Source organism: Rousettus aegyptiacus, unplaced genomic scaffold (assembly GCF_014176215.1).
Source record: "Rousettus aegyptiacus isolate mRouAeg1 unplaced genomic scaffold, mRouAeg1.p scaffold_m13_p_14, whole genome shotgun sequence".
NCBI classification, from domain to species: Eukaryota; Metazoa; Chordata; class Mammalia; order Chiroptera; family Pteropodidae; genus Rousettus; species Rousettus aegyptiacus.
Genome location: NW_023416289.1, coordinates 38,287,314 through 38,314,220, shown reverse-complemented (window position 1 = coordinate 38,314,220; position 26,907 = coordinate 38,287,314). Strand labels below are relative to the sequence as shown.

The following is a 26,907-nucleotide window of genomic DNA, read 5'->3' as shown; positions in this document are numbered from 1 at the left end:
AGTGTAATGAAAGTGATAACATTTATCCAGTTATCTCAGTGGATTACATATAAGTAAATCCATGCTAGGGGAACACTAAGTCTGTTATCTTCGAAAATTAACCAACCCCAGATGTTAAGTTCCACAGAGAATTAAAAGTTAAAATTGTGAGATGATTCAGTGGAACCAGAAATTATGTGGAGAGATCCAATTATTTTCAGTTTATAAAATGTTTTTAATAATTTGAAATTTCTTGAGAAGGTTGCATTGTTATTGATGACCCACGACTTGCAGTTTGAAATTTGTTGATGTTATGCTTCCAGTACATGCTTTTCATTTTTCACCATGATGGTCTCAGGGAAGGGATTACTAAGACGTTAGGAAGAGTTTATTCAGATCCATGTAACATAGAAAAATTAGGAAACTAAATTTAAGATACAATATGGTATATATTTGAAAGTCTGGGGTGCGGCAGAGAATAGATGTAAAAGTATTATCTAAATTACTGTGCTTGCTTCTTTTGGCTCCTTTTATAGAGTTTTTGGTATGACAGAAGGCCTCTGTTGATTATAGGAAAAGATTTCTCTACCAAATGATGTATAACAGAATATGCCAGCACACTGAGAGGATGAGAATTTCATGGGTGTAGACTGATGGGTTCCTAGAAATGGCATATGTAGTAGAAAAAAAATGGGTGGGAACTTTTGGTCTACCTTAAATTTGAAAGTTAACATCTATTGTATATCAAAGATTAATGAAAATTGGTCTTCTGGAGACTTACTAGAAGGGACACGTTTAATCAAAAACAGTTGCATGTACTTTGAAAGATTAGGATTTGATCAGTAAAATTGGATTTATATACCATTTTATTTAGAATGTACTATACTTCTCATGTCTAACTAGCAGTTTATTTAGAATATATCATATTTCTCGTATCTAAATAATTGAAATGTGATTTTTTTGGTAACAATCATGAATTTTGTTCATACAAGCATACTTCATCTCATGGGTTGCTTCAAATGAACACTTAACAATATGTCATTAGGCTCTCTAGGTTGAATGGCATCTATAACAATTTCTTTACATATTAGATTCAAACAACATACTTTTGGAAATATGTATATTTATAATTTGCATTTCAGCTATGTACTTGATCATGTATCCCAGATGATTTCTGCGAGTATAGTGAAAATAGCAGCAATGCAATTTCAGACTCTCATCCCTTAAAACCTACCTCCCTATTCATGAATATTCACCATATGTTTCTACATGACTTTGTGTATGCCAAAATAAAGACATGGGTTACACCTGTATGTGAAATGAAAATTCAGTGAGCATATGATAGTATAAAAATATTAGATATTAGAAAATGAAAGACATTTTCAGAAATATAGATAAAACAACCTATGTTTTGTGCATGGAGTGCTCAGGGAAATAATTTGTAAAGATCGATCTTCAAGGTTTTTTTTTTTTCCTTTAGAATGAACATACAGAATTGATAATTTTTGATAGAGAAACTAGTAATTTCATATTTCACTTTTCAATATATTTTTTAAAAAAGTTTACACTTGTGCTTATTCCCCTGGAACAAGAAGGAGTCCCATCGAAAGTTTATTTTGGATGTCAAGACTGATGATGACTTCATGTAGTCAAGTGTTATGAGAATGTTTATTACAATGAGCCTTTCTGGGGAGAGCAGGGTAGCCTTCCCAAGTTTTTCCTGAACTGGCTACATTGAGAAAGATTGGTGACTTTCTTGTGTTGCTGTTTAGGGCTCGAGTAATGGTACTCACTTGTGATGTGAGCTTAAAACTAGTGCCAAGGGAAGGTGGGACTTTATTATCAACTTGCCCTACCCAGATGGGCAGAACAGTAAGAAGTTTTCATGAGGCTTAAATGTATCAGTAGTCAGACATCAAAAATGGAGTCAGACTATTGTTAATCTCAGTGTTTACTTTTGACTCCTGACTACTTGATTGAGGAAGACATTTTCCTACTGCTAATAATATACATACTACATTCCTTTCCCTGACACCTCTATAGATCTCATTTATATTGCACAATATGATTGCACAATATGATTGAAAATGTATGTGAATTACTTTTTCAGTAAATTGCCTATGTTTTTACACTTGTTCTTGAAAATGTGTGGAGGCATTTATCAGTCAATAAAAAGGATTCAGTAATTTTTCAGAAGAGCCATTTTTGAATGGTTATAAAAACCTTTGAAGATTTGGTAATAAGCATCATATTTCTCAACTGTAATAAAATTCCATTTTGTTAATCTTATCTCTTATTATTAGTTTTTAAACTTGGTATAGCCCAATTTACATATTCAATTTGCATTTCTTTTTACTTCATTGTGAAAATTTACAACACTAGGTTTGGAGATTGGGGTCAGAAATGTATAATTACATGTCTACCTGGTCATTTGACCTCCTAATCTATGAGCTTATACATTGTAATAAATTTCTTTTTTGCTCTGATAAGATGCATTCATTCATTTTATCAGGAACTATTTTAACCAGTTCCCTGCCTTCAAGTAATTTATATTCCATAAGGGTATGACAGCAATAATTAAATACAATACAGTGATTAAATACTATGAAAGTATACATATAAAATGACACAGTGACTGGGTGTCCTAATTTAAACACCATGTTCTGGGAATACTTATGTAAGATATTTGAGCAGAATTGTTAATTGAAAGACTGTCATGCAAATACAAACAAGGAAGGGCAATTGGAGACAGTAAATAGGAGAAAATTTCCAGAATGGGAAGATATTTATAGCAGGTCCTTGAGTAGTGTTTCATACAATGTTGTTTCATTGTAAGGATGAGCTGCTGTAGGAATTTAACTCTTGTTGAGATCAATAAGCCTATAGTAAAAATGATTCTGTCATACATTGTTTACCCACTTCTGAGAACTATTGATGGCGTTAAGTGAGGACTTACTGTTCAGTGTTTGAGGAATATTCACAATTGGTGTATTGCTTGATGGGGTATGATAATATGTTTCTATTGGAGACATTTAAAATTTGAGACTTCTTTTTTTTAATATCATAGTTTTTTTATTACTTCAATTTCCCCCCTGAATTTATTTTTATTTTTTTAACTGATAGAATTCCACTTCATGGATGTACTTTTCTTCATGCTATGGCTGTTATTTTTGTTTTTTAGGTTTTTTTTTAAATTAAAAATTTTAATTTTAATTAAATTTGGCAACCATCAGCTTGTTCTCTGTATCTATGGATCTTTTGCTGTTTTTTGTTTATTTATTTATTCTTTAGTTCCACATGTAGGTGAGATCATATGGTATTTTTCTATCTGACTTATTTCACCTAGCAAAATACTTTCTAGGTCCATCCATGTTGTCACAAATGGCAAGATTTCATTCTTTTTTTATTGTCGAATAATAGTCCATTCTACCACATCATCCAGGTGATCTTTCACTCACACATAAAACCTTAACGACCTGACAAAGGAAACTGTTGTTTTGTGTTGGTTATAGAGTGCAGTATTTGAGAGGAAATCTTGAAATATTTAAAATCACACAGTAGAAAAATTGAATGAAAACCTTTCTCCATTGCTGAGATGGACCTATTTAACTCTTGCATGAAATAATGTGAGAACACAAAAAGTATTATATAAACCCACATTATAATTTTTAAATGTATGCTCTCATTTCTAGGTTAAAAACTAAGAGATACTCATAATACAACACCCAAAGAGGAGTAAAATAGTTATTTACAAAAACTGATACAGAAGACCGTAGGATAAATAGAACCAGTATTGTGAATAATAGCACAAAGTGGGTGATTCCTAAGTACATATATTTTTATAAATATGTTACTTTTATATATAATCATAAAAAATTAGTCCTGACAAAAATCTAAGAATTTTTACCATCCTTATGCAAACATTCAGAAACAGAAAATAAAATGGTCAAAATATCTAATTTAATTTTCAAATTAAAGTGTTTCAAATAACAGAGAATAAAGATTTTAAAAATTAAAATTAGTTATATTTAGTAATTAATGACAAGCAAACACAGGATTCCAATATGTCTGGAATGTTATTTAAAGTGTGCATTAGTAAGAAATTAAAGAAAAATTAATTTATATCCATGTTAGCATAATTTTTTGTTCTTTCAAAGCAGTGTCTCAGCCCTCTACCCTTACTGCGCAGGGCGGGCCCCAGAGTCCAGGAACCCAGCCTATAACGGCACCTCAGCCTCCCAACGGTATGGGGAACAGAAATAGAAATCATATTCTGGTGCAAAATTACTATAAATTTGCCGACTCCGCACAGCCACAGTTTAGCATTTCACATTCTAGTTTCCATCACCAACAAAGACAAATCCAGCCCTTGCTTGATTAAATGAAAAGCTGTAACTGTCTGGCTCCATCCACCGACCTTCACTATCGCTTGCCAAACGACCCGATACTCTATCTCTAGGTACCAGCGCTAGCGTTCCTCCCTCCTTGCTCCCAAGACAAGCGTCCTGATCCACTCGTCAGAGAGTTCGCATGCAAACTGTTTTCCTTTGTTAAGAGGAACTATCTCCATCGCAATATAGAGGCCCACAGACCTCTACTTCCATCTCTACCCTGGCTCCAAAGCACGCGGGACAAATGCAAAAGCACCCCGGAGCAGTGACTAGGGATTGACCAGCGGGAAGACGAACAAAGAAGCGTCCACAAACCCTTCGCGCCCTGACCCGCATACTCCTCGAGGAGCACCCTCGGCCCCGCCCTGCCCTGCCACCATGCGCTTGCGCAGTTTCTTGAGGACCCGGAAGCCGGTCGCGGGGAGAATCCGGCGCGGTCCGGCAAGTCTCGGAATTCCAGCTGAAACCTTCACTTGGCGATCCTCCGCTCTTTCCCTTCCCCCATACACCCGTTTTGGGGATCCTTCTCGTAAGTTAAAATTCCCGATCGTCTCTCTCGCTGTGACTTCGTCCTTTTCGCCTCTTCTGGCATCGCCATAAGACGTACTGAGTCCTGTCGCTCCGTCGGTTTCCAGTTAAAATCGTTCTGAGGCAGGAACCAGCCCCAAACTTTCTCCGTCCGGTCCACGTGGACTCCAACCGCCTGCTGGGTGATATTCCTGCTCCAGACCTTTTTCTGACTCCTGACTCCCCTCCCCCAGCTGGACCGACTCAAGGGTTGTCCTCAATCAGGAGGTGTATACATGCATTTTCCCAGCTTTCCCAGCACCCCTACGGAGAGCGGAGGCGGAACACAGACAAATATGTGGAGTTACAGGCCCATCAGAATCTAGGGGGAGAAAGAATAGCAGGCATTGAAACAGGTTGTAGAGTGTAGGCCAAAACACTTTAGGAAGAGGCTTAGAGGCAAAAGATGATTACAGAGAGGGAAACACAGAAACGGAAAATATGAAAAGAGAGGACAGAGGGAGAGAGACATACAGAAAACAAGACAGTGGTGGAGAAAGCAGGGGACTTATACCCAGGTGAGTATTGGGTTAATTGGATGTGGAATGTTAAATACTGAAGTACTGTAACCTAATTAATGTAAGATTTGTTGAATTGTTTAAATTATGCAAGAGAGAGTTGCATAATTATGTGAGGCGTCTGCATTTTCTAATTATTCCATTTTCTAAATATTGCAACCCCTATTTATGCAGACAACAGAGACTAGTGCAGTTAACGCCAGTTCATCCTCTTTAGGAAATGGGGAAAGTGTGTCATCACATGGTGCTTTTTAAAATAGACATTATTGAACAGTACTGTTGCCCCTTTGCCTTTTTTCCCCCCTATGGCTGATGTCATTCTTTTCTAAATTTGATGTATCTTAACACTTGTTTTAAATTTAATACAAGATTCTATTGGATATATTTAAATTTTCCAAATCGTTTTTCCCCATAGTTTCAGATTTTGAGGTTTACATACTTTCTGCTCTGTCATGTATTGGAACTATTCTTCGATGTCTGGTAATTTTACCATATAACTTTACCATGTTTCAGTCTGCATCTGGTAAGGTTGTTGGTAATTATTTACCACTCAAACCTGTTTTAACCAGTTTGTTTAATATTCAAAAGCGTCTTTCTTCCTTTAAGTGATCTGTTAAATTTGTTAGCTCTGAGCCGAAGTCTCCAACTAGGTTATTGTTCCCCTCAAGTCCCCTTTGTCCTTTCTGTGCAGTGTAGAACTAGTTCTAACAGAGCCCATCTGTTCATGATGAAGAGATTGCTCAGAGCTCATCTCCTTTGGAGACCCTCTTTCATGTTCAGGACTAAAAACTTTGTAATTTTATGGTTTAAAAATATTTTTCAGGAAAAGAGTAATTAAATGTCTAGGTTTGCCTAAATCTATGTAAGAGAAGTTTTCTTGTTCAGGAATGTGGAAGGTAATCTGGAATTAGGACATGCCTTTCTACTGCCCTGTCCAGGGGACCATTTCACAATTCACTTACACCCAGTTCTGCTCACTGATCTCAGACCTCTTCATGGTAATTACTCCCCCTCTGATCCTCAGTGCATGCACCTGTAACATGAAGACAATAGGGTAGACAAGGAGTTCTGAATGTGAGCCAATGGGATCTCTGAAATAATTTCCAGAATTGGGTGTGTGTCTGCATTTGGCATTTTGCTGGGAGATGGTGCCCACTTATAATTTCAAATGAGTTCAAGTCTTCCAAAAATAATGAGCACCATTAAAAAAGAGGCAGGGACATAGGCTCAGAGACAGAGGCCTGTCTTTCTCCGCTTCTCTCCCTTTCTGTTTCATAAGTAAGTCTTGGGTTGGATTGTGTCATCTCCTGGCATTGAACCTTCCTTCTTATGATTTCCCTTACTCATCCTCAGGACAAAAACCTAAAGTCCTCAGTATAGCCACGGCAGGGAGCTCTGAGCTGGGATGGCCCTTTGGAGTTGGTCCGGATTGAGGGAAGGGACAGGCTTCCATATCCTTCATGGACCAGCCATTGGATTTTGGCTACCTAGGGAGGACCCAAGAACTCTGATGAGGCAGTTTCCTTTGGCTGAGTCCCAGATGGTGAGCACAGTGCAGCTGTAGTGGGGCGTAAGGTTTTCAGCAAGACTGAAGCACTTTCTGAAGAAATGGATGAGAAACTCACTTATTGAATAGGAGTGTATTTTCCCTGCATTCCTCCTATTTTAGTGGGCATATTAAGGGTTTTGTGTGTGTACTTGTTGTGGAGGAAGTGGGTATGTAGATTCTAAATATTAAACAACATGTTTGTGTCACAGAGAATAGTTCTATCTGTGCAAGAAGCCCAGAAGAAGAGGAAAGAAGAAGAAATGGCTCTTTTCCAGGTAAAAGTCAGGTTCATAGTTGGTGGATTTGTTCTCTCCTTCCTAAAATGCCACATTTAGACTTATTAATCTCAGCCTCTGAACTGCTGTTCCTAAAATGTCGACTCACACACAGGGCCTTCCCTTAATCTCTTCTCATCTCCATGCTGATTCCATCTCACTAGGACCCAGTGACATGGGACTTGGGAAGAGGCTCCTTTGAGGTGATCATCCTGTGAAGGGATGTGGACTCAGGTGTGGGTTACAGATGGGGAGTAGGCTCTGTGGTGTCAGCAGGTTGGTCAGTAAGGATTGTTCAAGGGCCCCATCTGGATGCCCTTTTGGTTCTACAGAAACCAAGATTAAAGAGACTGCATATGTAGTGATGTGTTAATGTGCATAATACCCGAAAATCTTAGAAAAGAAGACTGATAGGGAAACTGGCGTTGTCTTATTTTATAAATGCATTTGAAATTGAAGTAAATCAATGTTTCTAACTCAAAAATACTTATAATTTGGAATAGAATGGAAGGTTCAGAGTTAGAACGAAGGGATAGAGAAGGCGTTTTATTACCTAATTAGTTCTAAAATGTTGCATCAACTTAATTGCCTAACAGTAAGGATTCTTTATATTCTTCACTGTACATCCATCTCACACAAACTCTGGTACTCATTTAGAGACTCTCTTGCTGAAGGTGTTTCAGATAAAAATGGTTATACTTTAGCCAAGACACAGGAGCAAAATTCTCTCTGTCACCATCAAGACTGCAGCCAAATTCTAATTCTAATAATCATTGTTCAGTCACACACACACACACACACACACACACACACACGAATGTATGTATACACACACACACATCCCGTGTATATATTTTTGTGGTAAAATTCCACACAATGATAATAATTTAGAGACTAAAAAGTAAACTGTCCCCTTCCCTGACATCTTCCACCATTGTGTACTGTCTTCATCAGAACTACTGTTAGTTTCCTTAGTGCACATCTTTTAAAAATGTGCTTATATATTGTAAAGTGATTTGAGAAAATATTCTTCAGTAATTTTTTGCTTTGATATTCTGCAGCTTTAAATATTTACATACCATATATCTTGAAGTTGTTTTCATGTTAGAAAGCATAGAGATAGCGTGCTTTCTTAAATTTTCATTGAAGTGTTTTTTTTTTTTTTGAAGACATATGGTGTTTATAAGTTTTTACTCTTATTACAAATGCCATGGTGGCTCCTGTGCAGGCCAACTTCAGTACAGTTTTCTAAGGATTTATTTAGGGTGGGCAACTTGAGCACGAGAACTGGGTTAATGATGGTGTTCCTGAGGAAGCACAGGCATTACACTTACTAAATAAAGATTTTAAACTCACTGTCTTAAACATTCTCAAGGACTTAAAGGAAACCATGGACCAAGAACTAAAGGAAATATGAGAACAATGTGTCAACAAATAGAAAGTTTTAATAAAGATGGAAATTATAGAAACTGAGTAAAATAGAAATGCTGAGGCTGAAAAGTACACTAACTTACATTAAAAATTCAGTAGAGGGTTTCATTGGTAGATTTACTGTCAGAATAAAGAATCAGTGATCTTAAAGATAGGGTAATTGAAAGTATCCAGTCTGAGGAGTAGAAACAAAAGAAGAAAAATAGGAGAAAAGTGAACAGAGATTAAGAATACTTTGGGATACTGTCAGCAGTGCCAATGTACACTTAATAGAAGTCTCAGAAGGAAGGGAGGAGGAGTAAAAGGCCAAAAGAATATTTGAATAAATAAAAGAGCTGAAAACCTTCCAGATTTGTAAAAGTCATGAAATTATACATCCAAGAAACTCAATGAACTTCAAGTTGTTAAATTCATAGGGGTCCTTGGTCAGACAAAAGACAAAAAGAATATGGAAAGTACTAAGACTTCTCAAGAACAGGAATCATTAATGAGATTTATAGCCTATTTCTCATCAGAAATTATGGAAGCTAGTAAGTGGAATGACATATTTAAAGTCTGAAAGATAAAAAAAATCCACCAGTAATTAATTAGACAAACTATGCTTCAAAACTGATAGTGAAGTTACGAGATTTCTCAATTAATAGAAGCTGAGGAACTTCACTCTGATAAACTTGTACATGAAGTACTAAATGGAGTTCTTTAGGCCGAAATGAAAGGACACTTGCAGCACCACAAAACCATAGGAACTATAAAGAACTCTGGTAAAAGTAGCTATGTAGAAAAATATAAAAGCCTCTATTATAGTTTTGAGTTGAAATTATTTTTTTTCTATATGACTTAAAAGTGAAATGTGTTAGCAATAATTAGAAATCTATTATTGAGAAAAATATACAACAGTAATTTTTTTCAGTAACGATATAAAGGGAGATAGTAAAGTAGCAATTATTACATGCTATTAAAGCTAAGTTAGTATCAACTGAAACTCAAGTAGTATTAGTTTAACTGTAATCCCCTGGGCAAACCCTAAGAAAACAACTAAAAATGTTCAGTAATGTAAATATGGAGGGAATCGAAATTGTTTGCACACAAAGACACAATGGAAGGGAGAAATTACAAAACAAAAAAGATATTAGACATAGAAAGCAAATAGCTAAATGGCAGGGTTATTTTTGTTTATCAGTCATTTTTTTTAGATGCAAATTAAACTCTGTACTAAAAGGCAAAGATTAGGAGACTCTAAAAAACAAACAAACATGATTCCACTATATGTTGTCTATAAAAGGCTGATTTTAGATACACGAATAGGTTGAAAGAGAAAGTATGGAAAAAGATCTTCCATGCAAATAGTAACTTTCACTTAAAATGGTATAACTACTCTGGAAAACTGTGTGGCATATCCTTAAAAACTTAAATTATGTGACCCAATAATTCCACACCTAAGTAGAATTCCACCCAAAATAATTGAAAACATATTAAAACACACACTTGTACATGAAAGTCTGTAACAGTACTGTTAATATTAGCCAAAAGATAGAAACAGCCCAAAAGTCTGTGACCACATGAATGAACAAATACGATTTGGAATAATCATACAATTGAATGTTATTCAGTCATAAAAAAGAAAGGAGTCTTGATACCACGCTGTGGATGAACCAAAAACATCATTTTAAGTGAAAGAAGCCAGACTCAAATTATCACCATTCATACACTATCATTTGTATGAAATATCCAGAATGGGTAAATCCATAGGGATAGAAAGCATTAGTTGTTGCTGGAAACTGTGGAGAGAGGTAGAATGGGAAGCAACTGCTTACTGGGTAAAAGTTTCCTTTGGGGCTAATAAAAATATTTTTGAACTAGATGTGTTATTTGTACCTTGTCAATATACTAAATGCCACTGAACTGTACTTTAACATGGCTAACTATATTATATGAATTTCACTCAAGATTATCTAACATGGATCAGTTGGAACACTCACTCTAACCAAGTTAGTTTTTGCACATCTCTACTTTTCTCTTTTGTGTTAAAATAAGAACTCGCTCCCTGTCCCCTTGGTGACATGTAGTTTCCTTTCAGAGATGGTTGACATTCAAGGATGTATTTATAGAATTCTCTCCGGAGGAGTGGGAATGCCTGGATCCCGCTCAGAGGGCCTTGTACAGGAACGTGATGGCAGAGAACTACAAGAACCTGCTCTCCCTGGGTGAGGCTGACTTCCCTCCAGAAATTGGTCACTATGTTTGTATGTCTGCGTTTTTTCTTGTGAGTCTCTCAGGAGCTCCTGACGTGCTTGTCTGAGTTTCAACTCCCTGTTCTTAGGAGAGTAAGCGAAGCCGTTTTGATCCAGAAGGAAAGGCTTCCTCATGTGGCATGTAGACTTTAGATTTCCCCTTTCTTTAGAACTACTTCTTGATTAGTGCTGGGTGCAGAACATTAAAAGGAGAAAATCTTATGGTAAATTTTTAAGAATATCTGATTCTGTGGTTTTTACCCTTGTGCTTTTGATTCAGTAGTTCTTGGGAATGTGGCAGATATTTTACATATTTAAAAGACTTCCCTCAGCATTCAGAAGGATGCAGTCAGTTACTGATTTTTTTATATACTCTTCTAGAACCATAATGTCCTCTTAGTGGAACAAGGACCTGGAAATGTGTTTGGGAAAAGAACAGTGTATCATGTTTGGATTTTTAAAATAAATACTCTCAAGCTGACAGTTAAGGGAAAGAGCCTTGAAAGTGAAGGGAAAACAGGAAAGCCTAGACAGGTGGGAAAATATGGAGATGTGACCACAAGTAAGAGCTCAGATGAGCACAGAGTGACCTGGTCATCAGATACTGTTTGGGAACTCTCCTTATATGGGAAAGATCTGTTGGAAAATAAAAGTTCATTTCTTAAGAGCTCTCAAAGGAAGTGTTCCCACACACAAGAACACACATTGACACACTTATCACTCTGTCATTGAAATGTGTGGCATTTAAACTCCTGGCCTACCATGATGCTCCAGCTCATGCAGAGCCCAGGGAAAGGCTTTATCCTAACCTACAACACTATCATGGCCATTTTGGTGCCTTGGTTTGAGAGGGGCTGAGGTGGCTGTCTCTAGCAAGGTCTCTTTCCCCTTGATCTCTCTTGGTGCTCAGTCCCTTCAGATCAGAGCTGAGGCCTTGGTAGCCCTGACCTCAAGACCTATTCGGTTACCATTTATCTTACCATTTACTTTTTATATCCTTTGGTGAACTCAGAAGATAGAGAAACAAAATAGCTCTTCCATTGTATCCGGGGCTTTAGGAAACTTCCTGGGACTCATTAGAAGCCCTCTGTGCCTCTTTCGGCCCCTCGACTATCTCTTCAGTTCCTTTTTTGCCATGTGTATGTAACAAGAATGGGGAGGGTCCTTTGAGATTGTAACTCAGAGATAATGTAAGGACTTGACACTGAAATCCTCTTTGTGATCCCCACATGTTCACTTTATAGCCCGAGGGGAACACAAAGCCCCGTCTTGAGAACCCACACAGTCTGACCCTGTTATTTTACTCTCTTATCGTGTATTTATTCCTTCTTCTAGCTCCCTGCATAGTCAGACCCATAGAAAGACCTTGGTCTTCTAGTTTCTTATTCTTTGAGATTTTTGCTTGAGACTTGGCTTCTGAAATACAGATTTCAATAGTCTAAAGTTGCATTCTCTTTTTTTGTTGTGATGACCCACCGTTAGATGATAGACAACTTCTCATGGACTCTCCTATAGAGAGGGTTACTGGTCAACAGAAAATTCTTGAAGGAGAACACTGAATAATATGTTACAATAATATCCAGTTACATACAGAAATGCTTCTGGGAAGAGTGGTCACTGTGTCCTCAGATACTGAGATAGAAAATGTCAGGAGAGCCTGAGTGATAAATGCCTCCAGTTGTTTTTCTACTTCTGGAGTTTAACAAGTTCTTGAGTTTAACATTGTCTCCCTAGGGCGGTGTGACACTGTTGATCAGATATAATATGATCCTCTTTGAGCTGGCAATAAAAAGTGTAGCAACTTTTCCTAAGAACACCTTCCAAGCTCACAACCTTACACCTATGAGACTGTGGACTAAACTACTGTTCATGCCACATTGTGCATCGTGTGTGTGTGTGCTCTTGTTTATTCACCTTAAACATGTGATTTTGACACATCTTATTGAGGGAGCTTGTAAAGTTGAGTGATGCCTCCATTTTTAGCTCTACTGTATTTTTTTTTAAGCATCTGATACTTCCATCTTGCAAATTTTTTTTTATTAGTGACCTGTTTTTTATTTACTTAATCATTAGTTCTGTATATTTGATGATACTCTCGGTGGTTTTTATATCTACAATTTGGGGCTGTGAAGTCATTGTTTGAAAACATTTTCCTCAAATAAATCTATGGCATTTTTTAATCGTAGAATTTTGTATATCTTGAAAACATACTTTTAAAAGAAAATTAGTTACTTAAATTAGTAACTAATTTAAGTCTTACTTAAATACCATTCAATTGATTTGCCATAGTTTTTTGATTTGCCATAGTTTTTTATGTAAGATACATTCCTATTTCCATATATGTAGTTTTCTAAAAATAACTTCAAGTTTTAATTTTGCTGACTTTTGATACAATTTTTTGCTATGTCTGGTTATGTCATGCACATCTTGGTATACTAACCTAATATTTAAATCTTTATTTAATGAAACATAGGCAATTTTTATACTCTATGTATTCCTCATTATTACTTCTTCTAATGCATATATTTTCCAGAAAATTTCTTAAAATTCTTGTAATTACATATTTCAGTTAATTCATAAAGTCTGTTTTGTTCCTTGTGTTCTTTTTCAATTGATTTCCATACAAAGTCACCTGATTCTTATTGACATATATCCTATGTCCTATTTTTCTGTATATTACTGGCTGCTTATGTTGCTGACCACATCTCTGCATGTAGACCTTTGCTGTGGGTCACCACGGCACTGCCAAACATTGTACGCTAAATGCTGCGCCTTACACCGCCCATACACGATTCTGTGCTCTAGGTTATGTAGTAATATATCTTAAGGGAACAGTTTTCTGAACTCAAAGTTTAGTACTTTTGTTTATATTGATTCCTAATAATAATTGTGTGTGTACAAACACACACTTACATGCATAATATCACTTCTTACCTGATGTCTCTTACATGTCTCAGATTGTAATATTAAAAGATCCAAGGATATGATTTCAAATAATTTTAAAATTCCAACAAGTTTCTAGTTTTTTAATATAACCAACAGACATAGATTAAAAAATCTATGCCAAAATTGGTAAATTTCTATTTTTTAGAAATATGTACTGTCGTTCATAAATTATTTTTTACCAAATGTAATCACATCTCTAAAGAGTGTAAACCTTGCCAGAAGCCTCTTTCTATCTTTACTTCCACCATACAACCTCTGTGTCCTCGTCAGGAGAGCACTGTGCAGCACTCTTCCTTGCTGGACTCTGTGGTGGTTTAATTGCATCCACATGTATTTAGACAGAGTGAATTCATCCATTCTCCTCTTGATGATTTTGGGTCCTGCTAAGAACATTTTTATACTTGCCTTCTAGAATAGTATATATGTGTGTATATCTTGAGTATCTGCCTGGAAATGGATTTTGTGGGATATTCTGTTTAATAATGTTTAGAGAAAATCACTGGAGTAGATGTAAATTTACAATCTTCCTGTAACACCACACTCTCTCCCTTTCTAATATCTTTTATTTTCGCCTCATACCCATAGTATATTTCCCACAGAATGAGCCTGCCTTCCTTCTTTCCTTCCTTCCTTCCTTCCTTCCTTCCTTCCTTCCTTCCTTCCTTCCTTCCTTCCTTCCTTCCTTCCTTCCTTCCTTTCTTCCTTTCTTCCTTATTTATTATGGTGACATTAGATGAACAAAATCCAGTAAGTTACAGGTATACAGTTAAACAGTAAGGCATATATATATTGCATTGTGTGTGTCCACCGCCCATAGTTAGATATCTTTGTCACCACATATTTGACCCCTTTTATCTCATCTCCCTCCCCTGCTCCCTGCCTTCCCTCTGGTAACCACTAGTCCACTGTCCATGCCCATGAGTCTGTTTGTCATGTTTGTTTGTTGATTTTTGATTTATAGCACACATATAAGTGATGATATATGGTTTTCAACTTTTTCTGTCTGGCTTATTTCCCTTAGTATGATTATCTCAAGGTCCATCCATGTTGTCGCAAATGGTGTATTTCATCTCTTCTTATAGCTGAGTAACATTCCTTTGTATATATGTACCACGTCTTTATCCAGTCATCTGTTGTAGGACACTTCGGTTCTTTCCATATCCTGGCCACCATGAATAACGCTGCTGTGAACATCAATGTGCATATATCTTTTCGGATATACGTTTTCAAATCTTTTGGGTAAATACTCAGTAAAGAGATTGCTGGATCATATGGTGGGTGTTTTAACTGCCAAGCACAGTTATATTCCTATAGATTTTTAAGCACAAGCATTGATCCCACATTGCCATATTACCCCCTGCCCCTCACTCCTGCTTTTCTAAATCCCAGTCCTGGTTTTTCCTATACTGGTAACTTCTAGAAGATTAATTTTGAGCACCCAGACACCCGTTTCCACAGGACCAGATCCTCCCCACACTGCATACTCTGCATGAGGAAAGACTCCCTACTTATTCCCAGTACAGCTTACTCAGATCAGCAGTACAGGCTGCTCACTTTGTACATCAGCATGTGCAGGACATGATGACTCCTATTGTTGTCTAGGAATGGTAGGACAGTCACAGTATAAATGATACAAACTGAGGTCTGTCTCCTTTGAAACATTTCTTCCTAAGCTCCTGGTATTTGCTGTGACCTATTGTAATCTGTACTGCCTGGATAGGAGGTGGTGGTTAAAATTTATGAACATGTCATTGTCACATACAAACCCAAGTTCAAAGCCTGGCTTTCAAATTTGTTTTTTTTGTGTGTGTGAGTTGTGTATAAATATATAAATCTTGTAGGCATTTGTATATGAAAAATTGTGATAATTTACTTTAGGAATAATTAAGTTAATGGTGTTACAGGGCTTAAAATAATGCATGGTGTTAGTAAGGACTGAAAGTTACCTTTGTCATATTTGTCTCATGAACTAGACTTTGCTTGCATTACATTTTTTTTTGTAATTTTTTCACATTAATGTTTTTTTCATAAATATTTTCAAAGTATTGACTATTTTTGCCTTATAACTGATAATTAAATGATACTCTATATTTAGGGAATTGATCTAATACTCTTTATTATATAACTGCAGGTATGAAATAATAATTGAGATTTCAGAAAGTCTTTCCTAATTCTTAATCTTTACAAAAATGTGTGTTTACCTGAACCAGGTATTTCAAAATGCAATGATTCTGAAAAAAATAGGAAAAATGATTTTTATTTTTCCTATTGTGATTCTTTCCTGGGATGTGAGTTCATTTTTTACTTCTTAGAGAATAATTCTTTAGCATTCTAGAGACTATTATTCTGTATAACTAGGATTACTTATTAACTTCCTGCTAGATTTATCATGGGTTACAAATTTAATTTATTATTATGTTATATGCTGATTTTTTTGGTATCTTTTTTCTTGCATCATATCCCCACACATTATTAAACACATTATTAGTAAGCACACTTTATTATAAAGATTAAGAATTAGGGAAGGTAGTCCGAAATCTCAATTTTGATTCATGCTTCCAGTTTTATAACAGCCAGTACATAGATTGACTAACTGTGAAGTATCACTTATTTATTGTTTTACAGCCAAAAACTATGTATAATATATAGTGTGTGCTTTGAAAATTTATATTTAAGGTCTGAGTAAATAGTAACATGAAAAAAATTATAAAACAAAACTAAAAAATTGATATATTACAATGCTGTTTAAAGACTGTGTTTGAGAAACTTCAGAACTGTATTCATTATATTATTTTTTGTGTAATTATGTAATTTAGTTTAAAATATTTATCTCCTAACTCTGATAGGAAGCCTTACTGTTGGATTTTCAATCAAGGAATTACCACCAAGATGGGACATTAATAAAGATGAAAGAAAGAAATGTTGGAAACAAAAGATGTTGGAAAGAAATGATAGCAATGTCATCAAGAATTGTATCTTCAAGGAAGTCTGGGAAAATGTACATGAGTTTGAGAGTGAGAGGGGATATGATGAGAGAAATTATAAAGAAGTGCCTTTGACCCATAACAGAAATCTCACTTGTAGAAAAGATCAACAGCATGATAAATGCTCAATTAATTTTCCTCAGAAGAACAGTGTTTCTATAAGAAATAGTACATACCAATATTTCATGCATGACAAGATTTTTATAAGCAATTTCTTACAACTGAAATATAACTTAAGCAGTGCTGAAAACAAGTATGTAAAATGTTTGGAAAATAGAACTGGATTAAGTTTGCAAGCACACCAGCCTGACCTGCAGAGATTTCAAACTGAGGAGATAATTAATGAATGCAGCCAAGTTGAGAATTCTGTCAACAGTTGTTTCTCAGTTTCGTCATTTCAAATAATTCCTTCTGCTGTCAAAATCTTTTGTAATAAATATAGGAAGATTTTTACATATCCTTTGTTACCTACACAATACAAGATGACACAACATACTACAGAAAAACCTTACAAATGTAGTGACTGTGGGAAGGCTTTTTCTAAAAGCTCACAACTCATGAATCATGAGAGAATTCATTCTGGACAAAGACCTTATAAATGTAATGAGTGTGGCAAAGACTTTATGTTGCATTCACATCTTACTCAACATAAGAAAAGCCATACTGGAGAGAAACCTTATAAATGTAATGTGTGTGGCAAAGCTTTTATCCAGAGTTCAAGCTTTATGAAACATCAGAGAATTCATACAGGAGAAAAACCTTATAAATGTAATAAATGTGGTAAGGCTTTTATCCAATGTTCGCAACTTAGGAGTCATGACAGAACTCACACTGGAGAGAAACCTTATAAATGCAATGATTGTGGCAAATCTTTTACCCAATTTACAAACCTTACCGCACATCAGAAAATACATACTGGAGAGAAACCACACAAATGTAATGTGTGTAGCAAAGCTTTTATCCAAAGATCAAGCCTTGTGGAACATCAGAGAATTCATACAGGAGAAAAACCTTATAAATGTAATAAATGTGATAAGGCTTTTATTGCACGTTCACGTCTTTGTAGTCATGAGAAAGCTCATACTGGAGAGAAACCTAACAAATGTAATGAGTGTTGCAAAGCCTTTAAAGATCGTTCACTTCTTAATAAACATAGGAGAATCCATACTGGAGAGAAACCTTACAAATGTAACGAGTGTGGCAAAGCTTTTACCCAATTGGCACACCTTACTATGCATCAGAAAATTCATACTGGAGAGAAAGCACACAAATGTAATGTGTGTGGCAAGGCTTTTATACAAAGATCAGGCCTTATGGAACATCAGAGAATACATACAGGAGAAAAACCTTACAAATGCAATGAATGTGACAAGGTCTTTCGTCACAGTTCACACCTCATACGTCACTGGAGAATTCATACTGGAGAAAAACCTTACAAATGCAATGAGTGCGGCTTCGTCTTTATGGAGCGTTCAAATCTTACTCAACATAAGAAATTCCATAGTGGAGAGAAACCTTACAAGTGTAATGAGTGTGGCAAAGCTTTTACCCAATTTGCAAACCTTAAAAGGCATCAGAAAATACATTCTGAATAGAAACAGTATACATGTAATATGTGAGGCAGTGCTTTTTATTCAAAGCACAAGCTTTGAGCATCATCAGGAGAATTCTTAGTAGAAAGAACTTTACAGATATAATGATTGAGACAAAACTTATGCAAGTGTTCAAACCTTACTCGAAATCAGAGACTCCATTGTGAGAGAAATAATAGAAAACTAATATATATCACAAAGCCCGTAATCTAGGCTGATACCTCAGTTGTTATCAGAGTATACATCCTTGAGAGAAACCACGCAAATTTAATGTACAGCAAGGCTTATCCAAAGTTTAAGCCTTGAGGAACACAACAGGATTCTTTCTTACTAGAGAGAAACCTTACAAACATAATGTGTGATGAGTTTTATAAAGTCGTAAACTTTGTAAAACTTTGTAAAACATACTAATGTGTTAATGTCTTTAAGCAAAGACCTCAAGATACCCCCAGAACTCTACTGGACAGAGATATTACAGATATGAGGGTGAAAAGTTGTTTAACCAATTATCTCAATGGATTGCACATAAGAAAATCCATGCTGAGGGCACTAGGTCTGTTAGGTTTGAAGATTAACCAACTTCAAATGTTAAATTCCAGAGACTAAAAGTTAACATTATTTAAAACTCATGAGATGATACATGTCCATGGAGCAAGGGCATCTGTGATAAGGATTAATTAACTTCAGTTTACAAAATGTTTTTATTTATTTTGGAAAGGCTACATTGTTATGAATGACTTAGAACTTGAAGTTTGAAATCTGTTGATGTTATGCTTTCATTACATGCTTTTCATGTCTCACCATGATGGTCTCAGGGAAGGGATCATTAAGATGAGAAGACCTACTTCAGTAGGTGGGTTTTTTTTGGATCCATGTAACCTGGAAAGACAATGACACTAATTTTAAGATATAAAATTGTATAAATTTGAGAACATAGGAAGTGGCAGAGAATAGATGTAAACTATTATCTAAGTTATTGTGCAATTTATAGTGATTGCCCCTTCTCTAGATTTACTAATGTGACTGAGGGCCTCTGCTGATGACTACAGGAAAAGCTTACTATACCAGATGATTAGGAAACAGTGGGCCAGGACATTGAGAGAATGAGATTTTCATGTGAGTAGAATAATGGGATACTTGAGATTGCATACATGGTAGAAAAAATGGAGGTGGAATACGGTCTTCCTTTCTTTTGAAAGTTAACAGCTGTTGAAAGTTAATGAAAATTCATGTTATTTTTGGAAACTGAAGACAAAATTAATGGAAGACAGTTTAATCAAAAGAAACTGTGAAGGATTTACATTTTGCCATAGAAATTCATTTGGATACTTCTTAGAATGCATCATATTACTTATGTCTAAATAAGTAAAATATAATTTTGTTACCCTGAAGAATTATGTGTCTTCTGTTCACACGTGCATATTCCCCCTCACTGTAGCATATCATAATGAACCTAAATAGTACATCATTAGGCACTCTGTTGAAATGATGTTTATAATTTGTATTTGAGTTGTACACTCCATAGTATATCCCACATTACTTCTATAGCTATAATTAAAATACCATAGAGTACAGTTTTAGAATCTCACATGCTAAAACGATTTTTCTTGTTCTTGAGTATACACCATATGATTATATTTCTACATGTCTTTTTTTTTTTTTCCTGAGATAAGACCCATGGGTTACACCTTTACATCAAATAAAAATAGAATATAGTAAGCATATGGAAAAGTTAGGGAATAAAAGAAAATTTCAGAAGAAGGATAAAAACTTTTTTTGTGTGCTTTGAGTGCTCAGGGATATAATTCAAGAAGAGTAGTGTTAGTAAGTTTCTTCTTAAGTACATACAAAATTGGATTTTAAAAAATAAACTAGAAATTTCACATATTCACTCTCTAACACATTTTTTTAGTTTTCACTTGTGTTCCACTGGAATAGGGTGGAACCCCATTCAAAGTCTACTTTGGATATTAAGAGTGATGACTCTATATACTAAAGTGTGATAATACTACATAATGATCCTTTCTGGGAAGAGCAGGGTAGATGTCCTCATTTGTTCTAAAAATGGCTAGAGAGGAGGGAATGGTGATTGGCTTGTGTTACCAAGGTTTGCTGTGGTGATGGTACTCACTTGTGGTGTGAACTCACAACTAGTGCCAAGGGAAGAAGCACTTGGGCTTTATTATCAGCTTGCTCTACCCAGGTGGGCAGAACAGGAAGAGGTTGTTATGAGGCTTAAGTGTCCATAGACATCAAATGTACAGTCATTCTCATGAATATAAAATTGAATGTTTACTCTCGAAATTCCTGATTTCTTGGTTGCGAAAGGGCACAATTTTTCTCTTGCTAATAACATACTTAACTACATTTTTTTCTTGGTGCCCATATAGATCCCATTGTACCATGATTGTTTAAAATGGTTGATACTGTTTAGATTGCTTAAGATATTTTAACATTTGTTTCATGAAAATTTGTGGCGGTTCTTATAATAAATATGATTCAGTTTTTCAGAAGAGACATTTCGAATGGTAATAAAAATATTTGAAGTTAGGATAATAAGCATTATATTCCATAATTTCTCAACTGTAGAAAAATTTTATTTTGTTAATCATTTTTATTTTTTTAAAACACTATTTAGCCCAATTTATTAATTTGCATTTCTTTTTTACTTCAGTGAAAAACCTGGAAGACATATTAATCAAGATGATATTTTCTGATTTATGTGGCAGAGAAGTGTATGTAGAGGAATGACAGGTGCAGAGTATGTGTTCTGTAAAAATGAAATAAGTTCCTCACATTTTAAGTTCAGTGAGAGGATGGGAGTTAAATGAGATAATGAACTGAAGTCTCATGAGAGACCTATCGCTAATAAGTGTATCGTACAAGTGTATCACTGGGATTCGGGGAATATAGTATGTTAATTTGAATTTAAATGTATCTTCCCTAATTTCCCCTTACTGTTCCCATTGGTAACATTATCTCTTTCCTCCATTACTACAGTGGAATCTGGACCTCCTATCTCCAATTCCTTGTAGGCCATAGATCAGAACTATTTTCTGAAATCCATATGTAGATATTAGATTACTTTTGTTATATTGAGGTACAAAAACCCATACCCTATAGCACTTACTCCCTACTACACCCTCTCATCCATAAACATTAAGCTACGTTCTGTGTCTATGGATGTCGTTATTCTGGGCATTTTATATAAAGTCATAAAATATATGGCCTTATATGTTTTCAATGGTCATTAATGTAACATTTATGAATGCCTCAACAATTTTTATATTTTACTTTAAAAATTATTTTCCAATTACAGATGATATACGATATTAGTTTTAGGTATACTGCATACTGATTTATATACCTTACAAAGTGATCACCTCAAGATACCCATCTGACACTATACAATTATTACAATATTATCGACTATATTCCTTATGCTGTACTTTATTTCCCTAAGATTATTTTTACAACTGGCAATTTGTACTAAAGCTCTTTCATTTTTTTCACCCATCTTCTCAATCCCACTCTCATTGGTGACCATTAATTTGTTCTCTGTACTCGACTCTGTTGGTGAGTAATTCATGTTTTTTTTTGTTTGTTTTTAATCCATTTATCATTTGATGGAAATTTGAGCTCTTTCCACATTTTAACAAATGCTTCTATGGGCAGTCTTTTAAAAGATGTTTGCTAGATAAACGTTTTCACTTCTCTTGAGTATATTTGTAGAAGGGGAATTGCTAGTTGTAATAATATAGTTTATAAGAAATTTATACTTGGTCATTTAGATGATTAATGAAGTACTTCCACCCTATTTGGCAAAATTAGTTTTATGGTTTTGCATTGATGCAAGGTGCTTGAGAAATTAGAACACGTGGTAATGTATGAGGAATATTGGAGTAATCCCCACCATACTTAAAGGCAAATCATAGAATATTTATTATATATAGCATCTTCCGTTTTGTAAAAAATAAAAAGCCCTGTCCATGACAATGCCCAGTGGAGCCTCTTCACAAGTTCCATGTCACAGTCACAACAAGATGGAGTCTAGGATGACAGGGACTGAAGGAAGGCTCAGGTCGAGTGTGAAGAAACAAGTGTCAGGAATAACACTTCAACTCAGAGAAGATCAGCAAGGCAAAGAAGGGCAGACACAGCAATCAACCGAGAATAAGACTTTACCTGAGAAAGAGCCCTCTTTCATTTCTCTGCCTCCTCTTCTGGGATCCTTCCTCAGGCAACGAGTCTTTAGAAGTCAACCTGGAAGGCTGAAAGTATGTTGTAAATCAACATCCCCCCTTCCTGTGCCACAACCACACACACGGGACACCTTACCCCATGAAAAAGACAGTGTCTGCTACCCCTGCTATAGGGGAGATTCAGGACAGCCAACTTTTACTCAGAGAACAACAGGTGAGCTTTCCCACCTCTTTCTTCAGATCACGCTCCCCTCCTGGTGAAGCCCTCACACACTGCAGCCATGGGGACCTCAGCTGACCCGACACTCCCCTTCAGGTCACAGACCTAGCCCTGATCAAACCCCCGGCAGAGCCGAGCCCCCCACCCTCACCCCAGATCTCAACCCTCGGAAATAGAGGACCCAGAGCCTTGCTGCTCAATGCCGGATACAAATTAGAATCATCTGAAACTTTAAAATTTTTTAAATTTTTAAAAATTAGTTTCCAGTATATAGTACATTGGTTAGACATATAGTTTAAGAAATGATCCTCCTGATTATTTTATCACTCTGGCTCTACACATAGCCATTATATTGCTACTGACTACATTTCCTATGCTGTACTCCCCATCCCTGTGACAATCTTTCAACTACTACTATGTTCCTCTTTAACCCTCCACCCCTTTCTCCTAGTCCCCCAGTCCTCTCCCCTCTGTCACTCACCAGAATGTCCTCTGTATTTGAGTCTATTTTCAATTAGTTTGTTCTTTTTGTTCCTTAGATTCCACGTATAAATGACATCATATGGTATTTATCTTTCTCTGTCTGACTTATTTCACTCAGCATAATAACCTATAGGTTCATCCATGTCGTTGGAAATGGTAGGATTTCATTTTTTTATTACTGAGTAATATTTCATTGAATATATGAACCATAACTTCTTTACCCAGTCATCTATTGATAGACATTTAGGTTGCTTCCATACTTGGCTATTATGAATGGCACCACCATGAACATAAGGGTGCATAGCTATTTATGAATTAGTGTTTTGGTTTTCTTTGGATAAATACCCAGAAGTAGATCCGCTTTTAATTTTTGAGGACACTCCAGACTGTTTTCCATAGTGGCTGTACCAATTTGCAATCCCACCAACAGTGTATCAGGGTTCCCTTTTTTCCACATCTTCACCGACACTTGTTTTTTTTTTTTTTTTTTATTTATTTATTGATGATAGCCATTCTGACAGGTGTGAGGTAATATCTCATTGTGGTATTTATCTGGATTTTTCTGATAATTAGATCTTGAGCATCTTTTTCTATTGGCCATCTGTATTTCCTCTTTGGAGAAATGCCTATTCAGGCCCTTTGCCCATTTTGTAATTGGATTGTTTTTTGTTGTTATTGAGTTGTATGAATTCTTTATACGTTTTGGATTTTAACCTTTGTCAGATGTATCACAGGCAAATATCTTTTCCCATTTAGTAGGTTGACCTTTCCTTTTGTGGATGGTTTCCTTTGCTGTTCACAGACTTTTCAGTTTGATGTAGTCCTATTCATTTATGTTTTTCTTTTTACTTGCCTGAGGAGATACATCAGAAAAGAAATTACTAGTAGCAATATCAGAGAGCTTACTGCCTATGTTTTCTTTGAGAAGTTTTATGATTTTGGGTCTTACACTTAAGTCTTCAATCCATTTTGAGTTTATTCTTATGTATAGTGTAAGAAGGTGGTCCGGTTTCATTTTTTTTGCATGTATCTATCCCGTTTTCCCAACATCATTTATTGAAGAGACTGTCTTTACCCCATCGTATGTTCTTGCATTCCTTGTCATATATTAAGTGAGTGTATAGACATGGATTCATATTTGGGCTCTGTATTCTGTTCCATTGATCCATTTATCTGTTTTGTATGCCAGTACCATGCTGTTTTGATTACTGTAGCCTTGTAGTATAGTTTGATATCAGGTAGTGTGCTACATCCAGTTTTGTTCTTCTTTCTCAAGATTGCCATGGCTATTTGGGATATTTTAAAGTTCCATATACTTTTTAAGTTATTTGTTCTAGCTCTCTGAAAAAAGACCATCGGTATTTTGATAGTGATTGCATTGAATCTGTAGGTTGCTGGGTAGTATGGCTATTTTACCAAAGTTGATTCATCTACCCATGAGCATGGTATATGCTTCCATTTATTTGTATCTTCCATTTTTTTTTAATGGTTTACAATTTTCCAAGAACAGGTCTTTTACCCTTGCTTAATTTGATTCCTAGGTATTTTGTTTTTGATGCAATTACAAATGGGATTGTTTTCTTAATTTCTCTTTCTGAAAATTCATCTTTGGTATATAAAAATGCAACTGACTTCTGGATAATTTTGTTTCCTGCTACTTTACTGAATTCACTAATCAGTTCTAAGAGTTTTTTGCTGGAATCTTTAAGGTTCTCTCTATATAGTATCATGTCATCTGCAAATAATGACAGTTTTAATTTTTCCTTTCCAACTTAGAATGCCTTTTATTTCTCTTTCTTGTCTGATTGCTGTAGCTAGGACTTCCAATACTATGTTGAAGTGGTAAAAGTGAACACCCTTGTCTTGTTCCTGATATTAAGGAAAATACTTTTAGCTTTTCCCCAGTGAATATGATGTTAGCTGTGGGTTTGTCATATTTGGACTTTATTATGTTGAGGTATGTTCCCTCTATTCCTACTTTTCCAAGAGTTTTTATTGTAAATGGATGCTGGATTTTGTCAAATGCTTTTTCTGCATCTATTTATATGATCATATTTTTATATTTAAATTTGTTTACATGGTATATCACATTAATTGGTTTGTGGATATTATACCAATCTTGCATTTTAGGAGTAAATCCAACTTGATCATTGTTGTATGATCTTTTTAATGTATTGCTGAATTTGGCTTGCTAATATTTTGTTGAGGATTTTTGCATCAATGTCCATAAGGGATTTGTTTTCTATTTTTGTAATGTCTTTGTCTGGTTTTGGAATCAGGGTAATGGTGACCTCATAAAAAGAAGTAGGGAGCCTACTATTCTCTTGAATTTTTTGGAATAGTTTGAGAAAAATAGGTGTTAATTCTTCTTTGAATGTTTGGTAAAATTCACCTATGAAGCCACCTGGTCTAGGACTTTTGTTTCTTGGGAGATTTTGATTACTGATTTGATTTCATTGGTGGTAGTCAGTCGATTCAGACTCAGTCTTGGGAGGTTGTATATTTCTAGGAATATATCCATTTCTTTCAGATTGTCCAATTTGTTGGCATATAATTGCTCATAGTATTTTTTTTTATATATAATCCTTTGTACTTCTGTGGAATCCATAGTTACTTCTCTTTCATTTCTGATTTTATTTATTTGGTTCCTCTCTTTTTTTCTTGATGAATCTGGTTAAGGATTCATCAATTTTGTTCATTCTTTCAAAGAACCAGCTCTTGTTTTCATTGATCAAAAGATCTATTTTTCTAGACTATTTCATTTATTTCTGTTCCGATCTTTATTTCTTTCCTTGTACTCATTTTGGGCATTATTTGCTGATCTTTTTCTAGTTCTTTAAAGTGTAAGTTTAGATTGTTTATTTGAGCTTTTTCTTGTTTCTTTAGGTAAGCCTATATTACTTTCACTGTGTCCCATAGATTTTTGAGTTGTTGTGTTTTCATTTTCATTTGTCTCTAGGTATCTTTTGATTTCTTCCTTGATCTCATTGTTAACCCAGTCATTGTTTAGTAGCATGTTATTTAGCCTCCATGTTTATGTATTTTCCAGTTTTTTCTTGTAGATTATTTGTAGTTTCATACTGTTGTGGTCAGAGAAGATGCTTGATATGACTTCAGTCTTCTTAAATTTATTGATACCTGTTTTGTGGCCTAATATGTAGTCTATCCTGGAAAATGTTCCATGTGCACTGGAGAAGAATGTATATTCTGATACTTTGAGGTGAACTCAGGCTGCACAGTGTGCCCTCCACTCAATGTTCCTTTTCTGGTTCTGTAGTAAAGTGCACCTGTGTTGTGAGAAGAGGCACGGAAACCTAGGCGTGGGTAATGGATGGAAACCAAGAGGTAGTGGGCATAGTATGAGAGGAACCAGCCCTGAGCGTTGACTACTTGGGGGGGCTTTAGGGGGCTGCTGAATGAAGCCAGCGCTGGGCAGTCCCTGAGCATATTCTGCCCCATCACCCCAACAGGTATCTTTTTGGGGTTTAGAAATGCTCCACTGCCTTTTTGTCTTATATGGCAGTGTTGCTTCCTGGTTA

The 26,907-nt window shown here is 35.6% G+C and overlaps 1 protein-coding gene across 4 annotated transcripts in view; it reads left to right on the top strand.

Annotated features, from left to right (window-relative positions):
- The first annotated feature begins 3,933 nt into the window (after window positions 1-3,933).
- Window positions 3,934-26,907, top strand: part of LOC107498777 (zinc finger protein 883-like) — a 29,706-nt gene continuing 6,732 nt past the window's right edge. Inside the window, exons 1-3 of one of the 4 annotated variants that reach the window (XM_036231595.1) lie at window positions 3,934-4,899; window positions 7,214-7,279; window positions 16,734-19,847. In XM_036231595.1, coding sequence (XP_036087488.1) covers window positions 4,749-4,899; window positions 7,214-7,279; window positions 16,734-18,466 — 1,950 coding nt within the window. In that variant the 5' untranslated portion in view covers window positions 3,934-4,748 and the 3' untranslated portion in view covers window positions 18,467-19,847. The other 3 variants (XM_036231596.1, XR_004954267.1, XR_004954268.1) reach the window with 3 other exon arrangements.